The sequence below is a fragment of the Podarcis erhardii genome (assembly GCF_964252035.2).
Source record: "Podarcis erhardii genome assembly, chromosome: 4".
In the NCBI taxonomy this organism is placed as follows: domain Eukaryota; kingdom Metazoa; phylum Chordata; class Lepidosauria; order Squamata; family Lacertidae; genus Podarcis; species Podarcis erhardii.
In genome coordinates, this window is record NC_138508.1 from 95,451,097 (window position 1) to 95,472,077 (window position 20,981).

At 42.6% G+C, this 20,981-nt stretch overlaps 1 protein-coding gene across 1 annotated transcript in view; it reads right to left on the reverse strand.

Moving 5' to 3' along the window:
• The window catches only part of ABCC4 (ATP binding cassette subfamily C member 4 (PEL blood group)), a 158,576-nt gene that overhangs the window by 51,700 nt on the left and 85,895 nt on the right, over positions 1-20,981 (reverse strand). The window contains exons 20-22 of the mRNA XM_081857981.1: positions 15,868-15,947; positions 3,112-3,262; positions 406-525 (exon numbers count right to left, since the gene is read on the reverse strand). Of these exons, the coding sequence (XP_081714107.1) occupies positions 406-525; positions 3,112-3,262; positions 15,868-15,947 (351 nt within the window). The remainder of the gene's footprint in view (positions 1-405; positions 526-3,111; positions 3,263-15,867; positions 15,948-20,981) is intronic.

A 20,981-nucleotide genomic window follows, 5' to 3' on the forward strand; every position in this document is an offset into this window, starting at 1 on the left:
GCCGCGGGCTGAAGACCCCTGCCCTAAGAGAAGTGCTCCTGTTGAGGGCTTCAGCCAATCTGGAACAGGATCCTTGCAATGATTTTCAAGCATCAGAGGCTGGATGAGATTCTAGGAGTGGGAAAGGGATAAAGGGCAGTTGATAGACTCCAACTCCCATCTGCCTTAGCCAGCATGTTATTGGTCAAGGATGATGGGAGTTGTAGTCCAACCAAAGCTGAAGAGAAACAGGTTCCCCCATGCTTGTGCTAAAGGGTTGTCAGTCTCAAAGTAAAAATTTAATAGCTAGGTAGCTATAAAATTCTTACTCTTCACCTGCATCTTGAGTAGTACAGCTCAGCAGAAGCTTTGCGACTCAATTCCACCAAACTGCAAAATATTTATTTTATTTTATTTTTTTCAAACCTGTGTGAAGATCTTGATGAGCATCAAATAATTCTTGGAATCTTTGCTCTGCTTTAAAAGCACGAATAGTCCAAAGTCCCTGGAGCGATGATGACAAATGAGAGAACACGGGGCTTCGAGCTGCAAGATGAGGGGTTAAATGATACCATCATTCTCAACTAAGAGTACTATCTGAATAAATGTATGGTATTTATTACTCAGTTATATAAAAGAGAGAGAAAGAGGGTTTTCCTCCAAGGTTATGTTAACCATGCTTATCACTGATAAAGTATTCTGTGATTCAGAATTCTCAAGAACGGACTACTTTAATTTATACCAAGTCACATACAGTGGTGCCTCGCAAGACGAAAAGAATCCGTTCCGCGATTCTCTTCGTCTAGCGGTTTTTTTGTCTTGCGAAGCAAGCCCATTGACGGCTTAGCGGATTAGCGCTATTAGCGGTTTAGCGGCTTTTAGCGGCTTATCAGCTTAGTGGATAAGTGGCCTAGCGGCTTAGAAAAAAGGGGGGGAAAGGAGAAAAAAGTCGGAAAAACTCGCAAGACATTTCGTCTTGCGAAGCAAGCCCATAGGGAAATTCGTTTTGCGAAGCGCCTCCAAAACGGAAAACCCTTTCGTCTAGCAGGTTTTTCGTCTTGAGAGGCATTCGTCTTGCAGGGCACCACTGTAATTGTGAAACTTATTGGGTTACATCTTACCAGTGAGAATGTTATACTGTTTGGTACATGGGTAACACAGCCTCCAGTCAGAGAAACCTGGGTGGGCTGCTGATTATTTGGGTGTACCCACTTACTTTACAAGATAGAGGCAGAAGTAGCATCAGGAGGACATCCCAAGAGCATTTTTAGCAGTAAAGATGAGAACACAGAGCGTGAAGAAGCCATGTCAATGGAGCAGTGAGGAGAACTGAACCCAAGCTGAAGGCAACTTCAGAGCTTGTGCCAAGTGCTTCCATCTTGGCACCCCAACTTTACATGTGCTTCAATGGCAAGGGTCATCAAATTTAGGGGTGGCTTTGATGGCCACCCCTGACCTTGCACTGTACCTTATACACGCTGTGGTCTAAACCACTGAGCCTCTTGGGCTTGCCGATCAGAAGGTTGGTGGTTTGAATCCACACGATGGGGTGAGCTCCTGTTGCTCTGTCCCTGCTTCTGCCAACCTAACAGTTCGAAAGCACATCAGTGCAAGTAGATAAATAGATACCGCTGCGGCGGGAAGATAAATGGTGTTTCCATGAGCTCTGGCTTACGTCACAGTGTTCCGTTGTGCCAGAAGAGGTTTATTCATGCAGGCCACATGACCCAGAAAGCTGTCTGTGGACAAACGCTGGCTTCCTTGGCTGAAAGCAAGATGAGCGCCACAACCCCATAGTTGCCTTTGACTGGACTTAACTGTCCAGGGGTCCTTTAGCTTTTTACCTTCCACAGGTACTGTTAAGTGCCACATTATATCTGAGTTTTCGCACAACATAAAAGGCACTTCTGAAACTTCAGTGAAATATGGTGCTGTGATGGCCTGGGAATCCGATTCAGAGGCTGAACCGGAGGAATCCCAGCCTGCACAGGAGTCCCCGCCTCCAGGGCCAGCTGAACTGGGGCAGGGCCTTGATTCTGAAGCGCCTGCACCTGTGCCGGATCCTCAGGAGCAGGAAACAGGTGAATCCACTCTGGCTCCAGAGGTGGTTGAGGACTCAGTGCCTACAGGTGAGTCTCCCCCTGGGTCCAGTAATCCTTCAGCCTCTCCTGAACTGCAGAGGCTCAGGGCAGAGAGGTGAAGGGAACTGGTTTCTCCCAGGAGGAGTGCTCGCCTTAAGGCCAGGAGAGGCGGGTCTCCTGGGGGCCGGGACCGCCCCTGGCCTCAGAGAAGATAAAGGCCAGTCAGCCCAGTCCCAGGTTGCGGGAGCAACGTCGTTGATGAGCTGTTCTGGCCAGCATCCAGTCCTGTTTCCCCCAGAGTTCCTGTCCTTGCCCGGCTTCCCGCTGTGGACCCCGCTTCGCCCGAGGAGGACCGTCTGCCAACCCTCAACTCAGGTCCTGGACCTCGCCCCACAGTAACCTCCCCCCTGGACCAGCACAGGTGCAAGCTTAGCACTCATTTCCATGTTTTTTGTTCCCAGGAAAAAAAATCTTATTGAAAATAATATTAAAATGAGTGCCAAACCTGTACCACTACAGTTCCGGAAGTGGCTTTTACCTTGCGTGAAAGCTCGAATATAACAGTAAGGGAAACATCATGAAAATGGAATAAGAGGTCATGTGAATCCAGCCATACTTAGAAGACCCAGTAGTGGTGGTGTTGTTTGTTCTGGGCCTAGAAGCAGAATGTTACATAACCTACCGTATTTTTCGCTCTATAACACGCACCCGACCATAACACGCATGTAGTTTTTAGAGGAGGAAAATCTGTAGGCATGCCACCCGTAGGCATTCCCTCCATAACACGCACAGACATTTCCCCTTACTTTTTAAGAGGAAAAAAGTGAGTGTTATGGTGCAAAAAATACGGTATTTAACAGCTGTCGCAACACAGAAACAAGTGAACAAGAAGCATTTGAAAATCATCATCAAGGCACTCCTCAGTTTTCTCAAAAAAGGAAGGGGAGAGAAATCAATACTGTCCTTGAGTTATGGGCAAAACTTTTAAGCCTCTTGCACTCTTAAATGATGCCTAAATCTTTTAAAAACAAGCCGTATCAATAATACATACTTGTAGATTCCAAACGTTTAATGTCTCTCGATGTATCCAAGAAATACCGTCGAAGAAAGATAAAAAGAATGAAGAGTGGAATTAAAGGGACGAGAATCCAGGGAATCACTCCAATTGCCACTGCCACCACGCCACATATCTGAAGCAAAGTCTGCAACAACCAAATCACAAAAGGAGCCCAGTTATTTTCCCAACCCCAAAGTCTTTATTATAATATAAAAAATACTGTACTCCTGTTTTTTAAAAAAACAAACAAACCAAAGAAATCCTGAGGAACTTATGAGCAATACTGTGCTTTCCGAAAACATACGTGCTCCCATTGGGCAACGAAATTGAGCCAGACAAAATTTCCAAACGTTACAACATTGTGGAATATTTTAGGCCTTTAAAATTTCCAATTCCCCATCGAAGTCGCTGGATTATAGGCTGCAATATTTAGAAACAAAGACCTGTCAAAGGGGAAGCAATGCTATGCAGAATGAGGTGGATACAACTAAAGTCTCACTGGGATCAAAGCAAAACAGGAGGAGAAAACTGTTAAGATGACTAACAGATGTCTGACTCCATCTTTGAAAGGTGCTTTAGATCAGCCCATGACACCTTATTATTATCATCACATTTATGACAGGGTGGATCACCGTAATGTAGTGCATGCATTTTGGAAAGTCAAAATTGCATACAAATGAACTCTTAATGAAGTAGTCTCAAAAAGGCAGACATAGTTATGCATAGGTGGCGACCAAGCCTTGTGTAGTTAGGGCACCTAATTGCCCGATTTCCCAACAACTCTTTAACCTATGCAAATACAACAACATCCTTGGAAGCACACCTTGCATCGCAGCAGTGAAAGGTCCAGAATTTGATGGGCCATGATTAAAATAAATAAAAGGAGGAATGGGCTCCCTTTACTTTCTCTAACTTTCTCTAGCCTTTTCACTACTGAAAGTATTCGAGTAGGCACTGGAAGTGCAATTGAAGGTTAATTTAGAAGGTCCCGCTGAGGCACAATAAATTCGGAAATTTCAATGAAAAATCCAAAACAATTCTGCTTTTTTTTTTTTTTTTAAAAAAAAGCAACTCATTTCACATGGAAGATGGAGCAAGTTTTCTCTTGCTCCGGAGAGTAGGACTCGAACCAATGGCTTCAAGTTACAAGAAAGGAGATTCTGACTAAACATCAGGAAGAACTTTCTGACAGTAAGAGCTGTTCAACAGTGGAACAGACTCCCACAAGAGGTGGTGGACTCTGCTTCCTTGGAGGTTTTAAATAATAATAATAATAATAATAATAATAATAATAATAATAATAATAAACAACCCCACCCATCTGGCTGAGTTTCCCCAGGCACTCTGGGCAGCTCCCAAAAGAATATTAGAGACACAATAAAACATCAAACATTAAAAACGTCCCTAAACAGGACTGCCTTCAGATGTCTTCTAAAAGTCAGATAGTTGTTTATCTCCTTAACATCTGATGGGAGGACGTTCCACAGGGTGGGCGCCACTACCAAGAAGGCCCTGTGCCTGGTTCACTGTAACCTCACTTCTCGCAGCGAGGTAACTGCCAGAAGGCCCTCTGAGCTGGGCCTCAGTGTCAGGGCTGAACGATGGGAGTGAAGACACTTTTTTATGCAGAGGTTGGATGGACATCTGTCCAGGATGCTTTAGCCGAGTCCCTTGGGGTCCCTTCCAACTCTTACACACAGGTCAGGTCAGACAAAAACTATCTGCATCCCTCTGCTCTTCTCAAGAAGGTGCTTAGGAACTTAAGAAGAGCTTTATTGGACCAGGCCAAAAGGTCTCCTCGTCTACCATCCTATTCTCACAACGGCCAAACAGACAGGAGGATAAACAGAACAGGACTTCAACAGCAGCCTCTTACTTGTGCTCTTCATCTTCTGCTATCCAACCCATGGTTGATGGGGGGGGGGCGGCGACAAATATTTGCTGCTATCAATGCTACTCCTTTAAATCTATTGGAAGGTTTGCCTATCAGTCCGTGTATCACTTTTAAATCTCATGAGAAGCAAGAGTTCTAAAAGAGTTCTAAAATCCGATAAAAGATGTGCACATAAACCTAGGAGCACATTTTAGAAGACTTTGGGAGCGGGGGGTGGGGGGTGGGGGTGGAATGTTTGCCAGAGATAAAGTCTTGTTCCCAGATTGGTTTAGCTTATTTATGCATATTTATGCTGTAAAGACGCCACACCGGTAAACACATCTCGGCAATTCAAATTATGCTTAAAGATCGCCCTCCCTGCTTTGAATCAAAAAGTGAAATCTGCCGTCTCTTTTTGCCAAACAGAAAAAAAGTACTTTGTTTGTAAGCACATAAGTCATATCTATAGTATATCAATAGTTTAAGGCAATCTGGAAGATTTGTACTTATCACCATTTAGAACAGGATTGTTACACTCCCTGACTGACAGGAGAATTAAAAGATTTGTAGTAGCTGAGAAGGTGTTAGAAATGTTAATGACCTTGCTTGGTCTTTTCTTCCTCCCCCCACAATCTTCTTGTCAGGAGACTGTGCAACGATGGTGGAGATTTTGTACACAAACACACACACATTTTTGAAAAGGATAGGGCTAGTGTCCAATCCTGGCATCCAATGAAATGTGGGGATGTTTTAAGGGGTGTGTGTCTGATGTAGAACAGGAACTGCGCAGGAAGAGCAAAGAGGCGCTTGTGCATTGTGGATTTCTGAGGTGAGACCTTTCATGGTGCCACAGGAGATACCAGAAGGCACACTGGTACCCGTGGGCGCTGTGTTGGTGTCCTCTGGGTTAGATCTACACACACAATCCCAAGGAGACAAGACGAGATGGAAGGGACCTTCTGTCGGTAGTGTGCTATGCTATATAAGTTTCTCCATACGAGCCTACCCAACATCAGATTTGAAGATCATTTCTACTCCGGTTCATCTCACAGAACTGCTATGAGAGATGTCCATGCTCTGTCCCCAAATCCCCAGAACTCCAAAAAGGAGTTGTTTAAATAACAAGAATGGCATTTTTCCTTCTCCCTGCCTACTCGTTTCACAGTAAAAGAAAAATGGCAGAGGCCAATGAGAGGCCGGTCTACAATAAATCAATAGGGGCCTTCTGTTCTTATGGATTAAGCAAATCCACACACAAGCATCAAGTAATGCATTTACCTTATAAACTATATTAAAAAAGAGAGGAATGTGAATGTAATCATTATCAAAAATTGTATAAGTCTTCTTTGCCCATGAAAGAGGGCAGGCGGTTGGGGTGGAGCAGCACTTGGGAATCTCAAAATGACGAAGGCATTGTTAAGCTAAAAGAGGCCAGAATGCCTTCAACACACTTTCCCTGACATTTCCACACAATAAAATATAAGGGTCAGTGGTGTTGAAACAAACAGAGGCAGTTCCACTCATTTGCACTTATGAAAGCTAGTGACCCAAGCTATTATCGTCGTCTTAGGCACTTTTTGTCCTTAATATCCAGATGCAGCAGTTTTTCTCTCCCCCCCTCTTTTTTTTGGGGGGGGGAGAAAAATGACTGTGGCCACCTCGTTCGCATTTTCCTTTTCTTTGGCATTTTCACTTCATAAAGCTGCAGTCAATGTGTTTTTGTGTGTGGTGAGAAGGGAGTGACATTTCCAGTGGTGGTCTTGTCCACAGCCGACATTGGTGGCTCAAGTAGTCTCAGGATTAGGTCTTTGTGTGTGATGAAAGGATATGAAAAGTCAGTTATTTAAACTCAGTCAAGCTGTTGATTTTGGGGAGGGGAAAAAAGGGGGTTTTCAATTCAGCTTGCTTCAATAAATCACTGGCCTTTTTTTCTCTCTCTCTCCAAGGGCAGCTGCAGAGAGCACACAATGTTTCTCCAGAAACAAAGCAAAGTCTTGAGGTGGGCTTTAAAATAAAATAAAAAACCCAAACTCGACATTGAGGAGAAGGGGGGAAAAGAAATTAAAGTTGATGGACAAAATATTTTCAACTTTCTAAATTCCTATGGTCTAGAAGCTGGGTGACAAGATAACCTGCAGTTTTATTGACTGGATAATTTGTTTGTTACAATAAAAAAATCCTATAAAATTATTCTTTAAAAATCAATATATAATACCTAAAGAGAGAGAGAGAGAGTTAGCAAGGCAAAACAAAAGGAAATGTGAAGAACTTGAGTTAAAATATTTCGCATAATTCAACAGCCAGTATTTTTCAAAGTGGCTAGCTAGGGTCAAAAGCTATCAAGGGTCCATCTACACAGTTCTCTTCAAGTTTAGGGCTGCAGGTCTAAACATGCTTACTGAAAATAGTGGGATTTCCTTCCAAGAAAACATACACAAAATTGCAGGTCACATCTAGACATTCTGAAGTAAGGGTCTTTGCGAATATAAAACACACAATCCTTAAAAACACACACAAATCCTATATATTAGCGTTTTGGAAGCAAGTACTTTATGAAAAAGTACTCTAGAGAAGCCCAATTAGAAGTCTCACCGAATACAATAATTTGTGCAATGTTGTACCGACTAACCGAGAGTAAGCCTCAGTGAACTCAATGGGGCTTACTTCCAAATAGTTATGTTTGGGGACTGCATTCCAGGAAAGCTATCCAGTCTAATCAAATCAATTATTATACATGCATACAGCACAACAATGCGAGCAGGAAGCTTTACATTTTTCTCTTAAAATCTATACCCTAACTCTGGAAAGAGCAAAAGCATCCCTGAGGTATTTGCAGGTTTGTTTTTCTTCCTCCAGTGCTCGCCTCAAAGTCTTCCAAGGCCTAGATAGGTCAAGCTTATTTGTGCAGAACTGAAATATGCAACTGCTAGTAAAGCAAAAAAGAGAAAAGGCTGGAATGCTTCTAAATGACCCTATGATAACTCGAAAATGGACCACTTCTTCAATGCAAATCCTCTCAAGAAAAGCACCAGTTACGGCATTGTTTATTGAGTTTCACTTGATTCCTCCTGACAACCATTTGAACAATGACTGTTGGGAAATGTCCCTCAAAGAATAACAACAATGGTAGAGGCTCAGAGCTTTTATACTTAGTTAATACTGATTTCTTTCTCTTCTCTTCTCTCTCTCTTCTTTAAGAAGGAGAAAATATTTCTTCCTGAAGGGATTAGAGGATGTCTTATAAAAAGACACCTGCAAACAAAACAAGTGACAAAAGATCTTTATCATATTCAATAAGAGTTATCCTTCGGACAAAGCTGGGCTTCTCTAGACATAAATAAACCAGCAACCCTTCGCAATTCGACTGAAAATACATCAACTAAAAATCAGCACTGCCAGCAATGGGGTGAAATATGGGGAGGAGTGATAAACAAATGGAAGACTGGCTGCGTCAGCTCTTGTGCATTTGAAAATATTTGAGGAATGGATATGAAGGGCAAGATTAAAACAAGCCTGAATGAGCCATTTGCATGGCAGTATGCAACTTTCCCCTTGCTGCCAAGGGCTCAGGGACCTCAAATGGAGAACTTCTTGACCTCAGATTAGCAAACCATGCATGCTGTGTCCACTTGGAGCCCTCTTCAGGCACAGAAGGGAACAGGAGCCTGAAACAAAGGTGACAGTGATTGGCAGGCTGTCTGAAGCCTGTGCCCTGGCCAAAATCGGTAGAAATATTGGTAAAGGGCAAATGCATTACGCTTGGTGTAGATGTGACCTAAATAATTATTAAGGGCAGGAATGGCCTGCTCCTCCTCTCTTAAGCACAACCAAAAGAGGGAGTAAGGAGATGAAATTTGGATTAATGCTTCAAGTCTTGATGGGGTTACACTTCCCCTGAAGGAGCAGGTTCGCAGCTTGGGGGTACTTCTGGATCCTTTGCTGTTGCTCAAGGCTCAGGTGGCCTCAGTAGCCCGGAGTGCCTTCCATCAACTGGTGGCCCAACTATGCCCCTACAGTATCTAGACAGGGATAGCCTAACTACTGTTGTCAATGCACTGATAACCTCAAGGTTAGATTACCGCAATGCGTTATACGTAGGGCTGCCTCTGAAAATGGTTTGGAAACTTCAGCTGGTGCAGAATTCAGCGGCCAGGTTGTTCACGGGAGCAAGACGGTTTGAGGATATTACACCGATCCCGTTCCGACTGCACTGGCTGCAAATTAGTTTCCAGGCTCAATTCAAAGTGCTGGTTTCGACCTATAAAGCCTTAAACGGCTCAGGACTGTAATACCTCAAGGACCGCCTCTTTCCATATGGACCTACCCAGACCTTGAGATCATCATCTGAGCCCTTCTTCGTGTGCCTCTTCCTCAAGAGGTCTGGAGGGTGGCAAAACGAGAACGGGCCTTCTCTGCAGTGGCTCCCCATCTGTGGAATGCTCTCCCAAGAGAAGTTTGCCTGGCACCTTCATTATATATGCCATTAGGCGCCAGGCACCTTCATTATATACGCCATTAGGCGCCAGGCAAAAAGTTCCTTTTTAACCAGGACTTTGGTTGATCTGATTTACATCCTATGCCCTTTAAAAAAAAATAGGGGGGGCTATTGGATTGTTGTTTTTATTTTTATTATGTATTTTGTATTTTTATATCTTGATTATATTCTGTGAACCACCCAGAGACCCACAGGTATAGGGCAGTATATAAATTCTAATAATAGTAATAATAATATTAAATCAAGTACAAAGCAACCTGCTTGTCGTAGGAAAAGTCCATTGGCCTGAAGACAAAATTATAGCATTTTGCGTGTTATGATAATTATTTTATTATTTACACTCTGTATGGTTGGATTGCCCCAGCCACTCTGGGAGGCTTCCAGCACATATAAAAACACAATAAAGCGTCTAAAGTTAAAAAATTCTCGATACAGGGCTGCCGTCAGACGCCTTCTAAAAGTTTTTTATCTCCTAATTGGAGGGCATTCCACAGATAGAGTGCCACTACCAAGAAGGCCTTCCACCTCGTTCCCTGTAACCTCACTTCTCGCAGTGAGGGAACCGCCATAAGGCCATCAGAGGTAGACCTCAGTGGGTTGAACATTGTCCTGGATGTTAAAAGTAAGGGATTGTGAAAAGCTGTTGTTGTGTCAAGAGGAAGGTATTATACATTCCCATGGTAGAAAGCCATTGGTCTTAGCCAAAAAAGAAAACCCCAAGTGGTTTGTATTGTGTGCTTCTTTGCTACACACACCTGTTTTCAGAGCTGTTGTAACAACTTACCAGGCTGTAAATCTTGCATGAGATGTTTTGTCAGATACAAAAATGAAACAGCCAACCATGCCCAACAAGCATTCACATGTCCAAAGGTACCTATTTGCACTACAGACAAAGGGCACCTTGCCATGCAGCACTGTGAAACTGGAATAAAGTTTTCTGCTCAGCACAGATTTTCTCGTATGCCTCAATATGCCTGTATGTTTAAAGGCTTAATGTACACAGGGGACATTCAAAAAGAAAGCGAGCTTATAAAGCAGATTAAAAAAAGATGACTACTTTTCTAAAATCTCTTGGGCTGCAGAGCCCCTTGACAAGCAGGACAAAAACCACCAGGAAACTTGCGGAGCTTTTTATTCTTCTTCTCTATTAGAGACAAGATTAGCTTAGGAGAAAATAAAAGGATGTGTCCCAACAGACTCCTATGCCTTTTTTTAACTTTAGGGGAAATGGAAAATACAGGTCGTCCGTCAGGGTAATCAAGCCAGTTCTGTACCAAACCCAGCTTCAAGCTAGAGTGAGGCGAATCAAATTTCCATCACTCCACATGCTCCCTCTGTGACATTTTGGTATTCAGATTCACAACTTTTAAAAGAGGAGAACCATACTGGACTTATTTACATTTACAGGGGTAGCTTTTATTATTGCTCTAGGCAACTGGATGTACTCAGAGGTCAGTTCAGCTGGAAATGATTGCAGAGAAGCTGAAATCATATGCGCTATTTTATTGGGAATATGCCACGCTGAACTCCGCAGGACTTATTTAAGGGCAAGCATTCATAGGCAATGTTAATCTTTCTTATCCGTTTGTGTTTGAACTGGGGAAGCAGGTTCAATAACGATACAGAGTTCAACTGCCTTTCCTTTCCTCGGAAAGTGACTTGTCAGGCGGCACCACAGAAAGGAAGCCAAAACAAACACCACCTCAAGAAAGCAGCTCCTCAGGATACAAGGTCCAAGGCAGAGCGTGTGCAACACAGTCATTGTCTCCTGTCTTCCACCTGAGCTGCCCAGGATTGGATGCTCAGTTTAGCGATAGCAAGAACTACACCAAGCGCCCGCAATAGCAGCAATCTGGGCCAACTCACTGTCTCGCCACAGTGGTGCATGCTCTGGGCTACTGCAATGCGCTCTACGTGGGGCTACCTTTGAAGGTGACCTGGAAACTACAACTAATCCAGAATGTAGCTGCTAGTCTGGTGACTGGGAGTGGCCACCAAGACCACGTAACACCGGTCCTGGAAGGTCTACATTGGCTCCCAGTACGTTTCCTAGCACAATTCAAAGTTTTGGTGCTGACCTTGAAAGCCCTAAATGGCTTCTGCCCAGTATACCTGACCCCCATCGTCCAGCACGGACACTGAGGTCCAGCTCCGAGGGCCTTCTGGTGGTTCCCTCACTGCAAGAAGTGAGGTTGCAGGGAACCAGGCAGAGGGCCTTCTTGGTAGTGGTGCCCGCCATGTGGAACGCCCTCCCAGCAGATGTCAGGGAAATATACAACTACCTGACTTTTAGAAGATATCTGAAGGCAGCCCTGTTTAGGGAAGTCTTTAATGTTTGATGTTTTATCATGTTTTTAATATTCTGTTGGGAACCACCCAGCCACTATAATAATTTATTATATAATTTATTATTATTAACTCTCCCAGCACACAGCTCACCAATGGTAGCTGCTTCTTCCTCTCATTCTCCTCATGTGCAGCTAGGGCTCTCCAACACTCAGAAGCTAGAGAGAGTGTGTATAGATGCACTCTTTTTGACTTCCAACACACCGGGCCCAGACAGGTTGGCCAGAGCCACAGTGGGCCGGCAGTAGGGATGGGCAATATATCAATATAACAAGTTTGAAATCCATATTGTGACATTGGTTTCTTAATTTCTGACCTAGCAAAATATCGTGAATCACGGTGTGTGTGTGTGTGTGTGTGTGTGTGCATGCTCCACAAAAACCACAATGTGGGGGAAACTGTGAAGCCAGACAATGCCTCTACATAGCTCCAACCTTATTTCAGACATCGTGATCTATCAACATAGCACGATACTTAGCTGGTGGTATATTGTGATGATGTAGCAAGAAGGCACACTGGGCAGCAGGAAGGTTATCCGCAGCTGCCCAACTATGCCAGCCAATGTCTCTAGCCCTGCTGGTGACCCTGGTAGCTCTAGCATTAAGAAATAATAATAATAATAATAATAATAATAATAATAATAATAATAATAATAATTTATTTATATCCCGCCCTCCCCAGCCAAGTGAGGCTCAGAACGGCTAACAACAATAAAAATAGCACAATTTACATAAAATCACAGCCAATTAATTGAAATACATTCTAAAATCAATTTAGAAAAGTTGGATCAACCTTGTGTATTCCTCTGTTTCCCCCCCAATATGGAAGGGGAGTTCTTTCTGGCGTTAGCACCTCCTTACGGGATGTCGCCTGCATTTCTCACTTCTTAACCGAGAGGCTGAGAATGGCATCTCCAAGAATTGCCCTTCCCTTTGCTGAGCGTACAACCTCACTTTCCCCTCTGAATGAACAGAGACTGTCTCACTTTCATGCACCCCCTCCCCCAAAGGGGCTGGTGTGGGTGGTGGGAAGATAAAACTTGCCACTCCCAATTACCAATTCTCTTCCCCTCTAGTGGAGGCCCCCACAGCCCGCTGGGCACACTTAATAAATCAAGACCATAAAGCGAAGAAACATCAGATATTCACCCGAGCCAGCTATCCATGCTGGTCCTGCATGGGCCAGCAAAAAAACCAAGGGAAAATTTATATACCAAATCCCATATAAGGGGTCAGAGTGAGTCTAAGCCGAAGGCCAGGAGGAACAGCTCCGTCTTGCAGGCCCTATGGAAAGATGTCAAATCCCGCAGGGCCCTGGTCTCTTGAGACGGAGTGTTCCATCAAGTTGGGGCCAGGGCTGAAAAGGCCCTGGCCCTAGTTGAGACCAATCTAACCTCCTTGAGGCTTGGGACCTCCAAAGTGTTGTTATTTATGGACCTTAAGGTTCTCCGCGGGGCATACCAGGAGAAGCGGTCCCATAGGTATGAGGGTCCTAGGCTGCATAGGGCTTTAAAGGTCTAAACCAGCACCTTAAACATGACCCTGTACTCTACCGGGAGCCAGTGCAGCTGGTAAAGCACTGGATGAATGTGATCCCACAGCAAGGACCCCATAAGGAGCCTCACCGCGGCATTGTGCACCCACTGGAGTTTCTGGGTCACCTTCAAGGGCAGCCCTGTGTAGAGTGAGTTACAATAATCAAGCCCAGAGGTGACCATCGCATGGATCACTGTGGCCAGATCAGGGCGAGAAAGGTAAGGATCAACTGCTTAATGCGGCAAAGATGGGAAAATGCCACCTTTGCTGTGGTTGCAACCTGCGCCTCCATGGAAAGGAAGGCATCAAAGGTTACACCCAAACTCTTGACAGAGAAGGGAGTTGGTCCCCCAACCCCTGTCATCCTGACCAGCCAGAGAATCTGTGTCTTTGAAGGATTTAACTTCAAACAGCTCCCACACAGCCATCCAGCCACAGCTTCCAAGAATCTGGTCAGTGTGTTTGGGGCTGAGCCAGGGCAGCTGTCCATCAAGCTGGGTGTCATCAGCATATTGATGACAACCCAGCCTAAAACTTGTAGAATGCTCTCCCTAGGAAGGCCCGCTTGGCATCCAATTGTCTTCTTGGTGCCCGGCACCTTTTGTTCCAAATGTTTTAGCAATCAGTTTGGGTGTGCTATTTTATGATACATTTTTCTGTTGTCTTTGGAGTCCCCTATTGTTTTATCATGGGCTGGGTTGTATTCTACTTTAACTTGCAGAAAGAGCTTCTACTTGGGGCAAGTCAGGGCACCTGATTTTTGCCACCCCTCCTTATATCCTGCAGCCCTCCAGAATGTATCGCATTCTGTTCTGGGTGGAGACCACTATAACCTATCAGAGCAGCTTAGGTGCCTATGGCAGATTGGCAGAAATATGGGTGCACCAAATGCTTTCTGCTAAGGAAAAACCACCACTTGGGTGCAACCCTGGGTATTTTACTAACTTATATGCAAGCCACCCTGCACATTTATTTATTTTTTTAAAATAAGGGCAGCACACCCGTCCTTAAAGGAGGTGCTCAATGATTAAAGATGCCAAATTAATGCAATTTTCCCCACTTAGAAAAGATGGTGTGTCCTTTTACATGTGGACTTGTAAAAGGGTTACAGAGTACTGGGAAATAATCCATAATGAATTGGAAAAAAATGTTTAAAAGTACTTTTCCAAAAAAACCCCAACCCAGAGTCCTTACAGTTGGGGATAATTCAGACTGAAATTCCCAGGTGTCAAAAAAGGTTATTTATGTATGCTACTACTGCGGCCCATATTTTGTTAGTCCAAAAATGGAAAACGAGCGATGTCCCAACTAAAGAAGAACGGCAACTTAAACTGACGGAATATGCGCAGATTGCAGATTTAGCATATAGAATAAGAGAACAAGAAGAACATACGTTTAGAGAAGACTGGAAAACATTTATTAAATATATGGGAGAAAAATTGTGTACACCTAAAAATGTTGGCAGCATTAAGATAAATTCTACAGTGTAAATAAGTTTTGACAGATGCAATAATGGAATACTGAATGGCTTAGTTTTTGTAAAATATGCAGGGATTTATGATATGCAAAATGAACCATAGAAAGAGAAGGGAAGTCATTGATATTTTAAGGATGTTAAAATGAGTATTTTAATTTGTAAAACAGAAAATTTAATAAAAATTATATATATAAAGATATACTAAAAGATGGTGCGTCTATGTGTATATATACATCCATATGCATCAACCAGCGTCCCATTGCATACATGCCAGCACCTATGTGTGGAAGGGGGAGAAAGGGAACGGCTTCTCCAGAAATAGGAGCATGGAAAATGAGCCAATCGAACAATGTATGAAGGTTGACTCGCATGTCATGCTTCCTTCATAGATCCCAGAAAAAGGTACTGTTCGACAAGCCACTGAAAAGCCAGCGAACTGCCACAAATTAATCCGTCACCAGTTCCCTGACATTAACATCTTTTGTGCTTAGACAACTTTTTTGTTCTTTTTGGTATTTATAACCACTTCTTCCTTTTGTTCTCATTACAGCTATTGTTTCCAGCCCTATTATTGCTAATCTCTTCTTTGTAAATAGCCACACCTGTCTTAATCCCAAAACAGTACGGTAAACACTGGCTTCTTTCAGGAAGTACATGCATAATTAGGTTAATCAGTGATATCTTTTCATGTGAGCTGATTGTTTCTTTACTGTGGACATATTTCATAACACTGCGGCAGGCTTGCCAAATGGCTGCAAGGCAAACTAGGTGCAATTTAGCAAGCATGTAGCTACTACGTACTGAAACCTTGACATAATGGCAAGGTGCGGGCAGCCACTCCTGCCTGCTACTTATTACTCATTCCCCCCACCCCCCCAATTTTTGACTACACCCTTCTTAAACAAGTCCTTTCATTAACCTACCTGAAATACTGACAAAATATTGACATGCAAATCATCATAACTTTATATTCCCAAAACCTAAGTGCTCTTGTCAAATTCTTCAAGGATCTCTACTGATTTACCTGCACAAAGTCCAGAAACGTTAATGGAAGCAAGTCATCCAGGTGGCCGATATCTTTGGAGAAACGATTCAGAATTCTTCCTATAAAAAAATATGATTGGAGAAAAATTGAAGCATGATATCAAGTAGCGTCGTTTCGCTCCTAATTGAAAAGGAAAAGAAGCAGACAGAACAATCCTAAACATTTTTACTTGGAAGTAAAGTCCCACGATATTCAGTTGCTGTTGTTGTTTTCTCCTTAAGAACTGTGCACAGTATTGCAGCCTTATAGAGACATTGTTTTATCGCCATTTGACAACCCAATACAGAAACAGAAAATAGACATTTCCAAATCAAGCAAACTGTTTGGGCCTACATTTAATAGCTTTGCTCCATGCAATAAATAAGACTGCATGTTCAAGAGCAGGACTGAATATATCATTTCAAAAGGCATGCTAGCTTTCATGATGGTTCTTACAAGTCTCCCTGTGCCCAAGATCATAAAAACTTTGAGTAAAAGTAGCACATATGCTTCACCACCAGCGATAAATGGAATCAAGATTTGGCCCATGTGTTCGGATATAATCTTTGGTAACTATGGAGACTTTTATATTTCAACCTGGGAGAGGAAGTAAATATTTTGGGCATATCCCAAAGAAGTTACAAATGTTTCCAAAATCATTTTTTTTGTTCAAATTTTGTTGATCTCTAGAACAAAGCAATGTAAGACTGCTGAGCTCTGGTACCTTGGTGACCGAACGCCTTGCAAGTCGAACGTTTTGGCTCCCAAACGCTGCAAAAGTGAGTGTTCCGGGTTGTGGTTTTTTTTTTTTTTTGGAACCTGAACGTCCGACGCGGCTTACGTGCCTTGGTTTCCAAATGTTTTGGAAGTCGAATGGACTTCCGGAACGGATTCCATTCGACTTCCGAGGTACCACTGTATCTTATTCAATTAGTTGGTTTTTATACAGCCCTTCATCTTAAGATCATAGAGTGGTTTACAATATAAAAATGCAAAAAGACAAACCATAACAATAAACAAAAACAATAACCTTCTGCTTATTTAGTACAACAAATCATTGTTAATCTGTTATCAATTAAACATTTCACACTTTTTTCACTTGAATGAAATTTCTGATAAGGACCTCCTGCTTTATTTAGAAAAATAAAAATCCCCTGTTCTTATATTGCTTAGTAATATAGTGCTTTTATAATAAAATTTAAAGGATAGATTATACCAGAGAGAGAGTTGGATCCAAACTTAGTTAAGCTTAGAGCACACCCACTAAAATATATCTTTAGTGTGATTAATTTCAATGGATCTACTCTTGGGATAAAGTCTGGATTCATCCCTGAACTGTATCAAATGATTTACTTATACACACCAAATGTTCTACATTATGTCCATTAAACACCGACCATATCTGAAATAAGTATTTGCTTGGAAACAGTAGTACAAGTTGCTTTTGGTAGCATCACCACTTAGTTTGGAATTTTATTCTTTGGGAAGCCAAACAAAGCAAGCTAGATTTTCTCTCAGCTGCCTCTCAAAGCAGTTGCTGTGATAAAACACTGATCCTCCTAGCATTGCACAGCAGAACAAGAACAACTAAATCCCACTGGCGCTAGAGAACGTGCTGCACCAAAGATGAGCCTGGGGCCATTTCTTGCAGCTCAACCCTAGGTGAGAAAAAACCCTAGGTGAGAATCACTGCCCAACCCAGATGATTTGTGGCCCAATGCGAATCATTTGGTATTGCCAAATAATTATGCTCTTCAATGAGGCCAGGTAAAGATGGATTTGTTGATCTCGGCACCTGAATTTCATTTATACCTTTACCATCAAGATGAAGCGTAGAGCAAAATAATAATAATAATAATAATAATAATAATAATAATAATAATAATAATTACTACTACTACTACTACTACTACTCAAGGTCCCAGGCCTCAGAGAGGATAGGCTGGCCTCAACTAGAGCCAGGGCCTTCTCGGCTGCGGCTCCAATCTGGTGGAACGCTCTGTCACAAGAGACTAGGGCCCTGCGGGACCTGACATCCTTCCGCAGGGCCTGCAAGACAGAGTTGTTCCACCAGGCCTTTGGTCAGGGCGCAGTCTGACTCCCTCCTCTGGCAACCTGCTTAGAATCTTGCTTAATTAGTTGCCATTAATTTGATTTTAATTGATTTTTATAATGTAATATTTTTAGAATGTGTGAATATCTGATTGTTGATTGTTGTTAGCCGCCCTGAGCCCGGCTTCGGCTGGGGAGGGCGGGATATAAATAAAATTTATTATTATTATTATTTATTACTACTATTACAGTGGTACCTGGGTTAAGAACTTAATTCGTTCTAGAGGTCCGTTCTTAACCTGAAACTATTCTTAACCTGAAGCACCACTTTAGCTAATGGGGTCTCGTGCTGCTGCCGTGCCACCGGAGCACGATTTCTGTTCTCATCCTGAAGCAAAGTTCTTAACCCAAGGTACTATTTCTGGGTTAGCGGAGTCTGTAACCTGAAGCGTCTGTAACCTGAGGTACCACTGTATTGTTGTTGTTGTTGTTGTTGTTGCTGTTGTATTTGTACCCCACCCATCTGACTATAAAATGAGCCACACCCACTTTTAACATGTCTTTATGAGATGGGAGGGAAAAACCATCAACTTCAAAAATAAGTACCATCCTGAAATGTCACTTCTATTGGATTGGTAACTGAAAACTAACACAAACTATTATAAAGAAAGAGCAGCAAGAATTCTTTTGGCAAAGTATTGGAAGATGCAAGAACTACCTACTCTGGAAGAATGGCAGACAAAGGTGACAGAATTCATGGGATTGGCAGAGATGACCGGCAGAATCCGCGACCGGGGAGAGAGACAGTGGAAGAGGACTGGAAGAAATTCAAAATATATCTCAAAGACTCTTGCAAAATTGAGGATCGTTAAGATGTCAAGGGGTATGAATTAGAGAATTACAGCTGTAAACAATAATTTTAAGTAAATCTAAAGAGAATTAATAGGGAAATTGATCAAAGGGTTGCTAAAGAATTGTGAAATAAGGATGCAGGGAAAGGGAGGTAAGGGGAAGTCATGTTTTATATGTTTTTGTTTTGTGTTCTGTTTGTTTTGTTTTTGTTGTGATGTGTCAGAAAACTTAATAAAAATTATTTTAAAAAAATATTATAAAGAAAGAAAGAAAGAAAGAAAGAAAGAAAGAAAGAAAGAAAGAAAGTCACTTCTAGCTATTAAGGCTGAAGCAAAGGCTGGTTTCTTACACAAGATGAGGGGTGGGAAATTTTTTCACATAAAGTTCATACCCCCAGCAACTTTTTAAATTAAGTACATTTAGAATTTACAAGGGACGCGGGTGGCGCTGTGGGTAAAACCTCAGCGCCTAGGACTTGCCGATCGCATGGTCAGCAGTTCGAATCCCCACGGCGGGGTGAGCTCCTGTCGTTCGGTCCCAGCTCCTGCCCACCTAGCAGTTCGAAAGCATTCTTAAGTGCAAGTAGATAAATAGGTACCGCTTTATAGCGGGAAGGTAAACGGCGTTTCCGTGTGCTGTGCTGGTGCTGGCTCGCCAGAGCAGCTTCGTCACGCTGGCCTTGTGACCTGGAAGTTTCTCCGGACAGCGCTGGCCCCCGGCCTCTAGAGTGAGATGAGCGCACAACCCTAAAGTCTGTCAAGACTGGCCCGTACGGGCAGGGGTACCTTTACCTTTTTCTTTACATTTAAAATTAAAATTAGTAGCCTGATGAACAAATACAACACAGGTCATATCGGACAACATGAGTGGCTAAATCTACTAGTAGCCAAATCTAAAATTAAAGTTGGAATTAACTCCACCACCACCCCAACTTTTGGGGAAGCAAATATATTCTTGGGCACATCTTTTCAGACATGCTAAAAATCAGTATGTTAAAACAATTTCTAATTTCATCCCCCATCCCACCCCAAAATCTAAACTATGTAAATGAAGTGTATACTATTCAGATGTCATGAATTGAAAAATTCACCAGTATCGCATTAAAAACAATTCCCAAGTAGATTTGTGGAAAGTTCTCCTGCTCCCTTAGAAAACTCTGCCCTTTCTCCTTTGCCGCCCCTTATGCTTGGAACTGCTTTCTAAAACACCTGTTGTGATATCAACTCTTTTCCTTCTAATCTCTTCTCAAAACCTACTTTTCCCTGATGTCTTTGGCTCAACCCTGTGTTTTTCATAACCTACTGTGGGATCTCATAATCTTAAACATGCCCATCAACATCAGTAAGTCCTAGGTTCAATGGGACTTATTCCCAAGCAACTGCGTACAGGATTCTAGCCTCAGCCTGTAACTAAGAACATATAAACTGAAACAATTGTATATGCCTCCATTGCTTACGCCTGACTCCATTTTCTGTGTTTCTCCATGAATGATTATAGATTGTAAGATCTACAGGACAGAGACCTGTCACATTCTGAAGCAGGGGTTCCAACCTGAATAAAATATTGGGGGGGGGGCAGATAAGCCCAACCCCGTATAATTGATCACATGAAATGGCACACACACACTACTTGAATGGCAATGCCCATCAACTTTCAGGGGGCAGCCCCTCAAATATTTTATTGGGGGGTGAAGGGACGTCAGCCCCTAGGAGTTGACTCCTGTGTTCTGAGGCGCTATGCACACCCACGGTGCTAAAAATAGAATAAATAATTCAAAGTACACTGTGTACTTTATTGAAGGAGAAAAATCCAATCTTTCAGTTCAACCACTTTTGGCTATCTGAAAATGTTTGCAAAATTAACATGACATATATTTAGTAAACGAAACATTAAAGGTCAAATAAGCATATTAAATCTAATCACTTATTTAGGGAAGTGGGAAATTTTCTTATGGCAATACGATTATTACAAAACAAGCCAGCACCATTTAGACTAGGCTTGTAAGAAGGCAGCAACTGCTGTTTCCATTTCCCTGCAGTTCAGTTTTTGCCCAATACCCCATTATCTGTCTCACTGTCCATTATTTAAGCAACTATTGAAGGATTTACTGCTTGGCAGGGGGTTGGACTCGATGGCCCTTGTGGTCTCTTCCAACTCTATGATTCTATGATTCTATAACCACATAGATATCACAGAAGTCCAGTGATGCT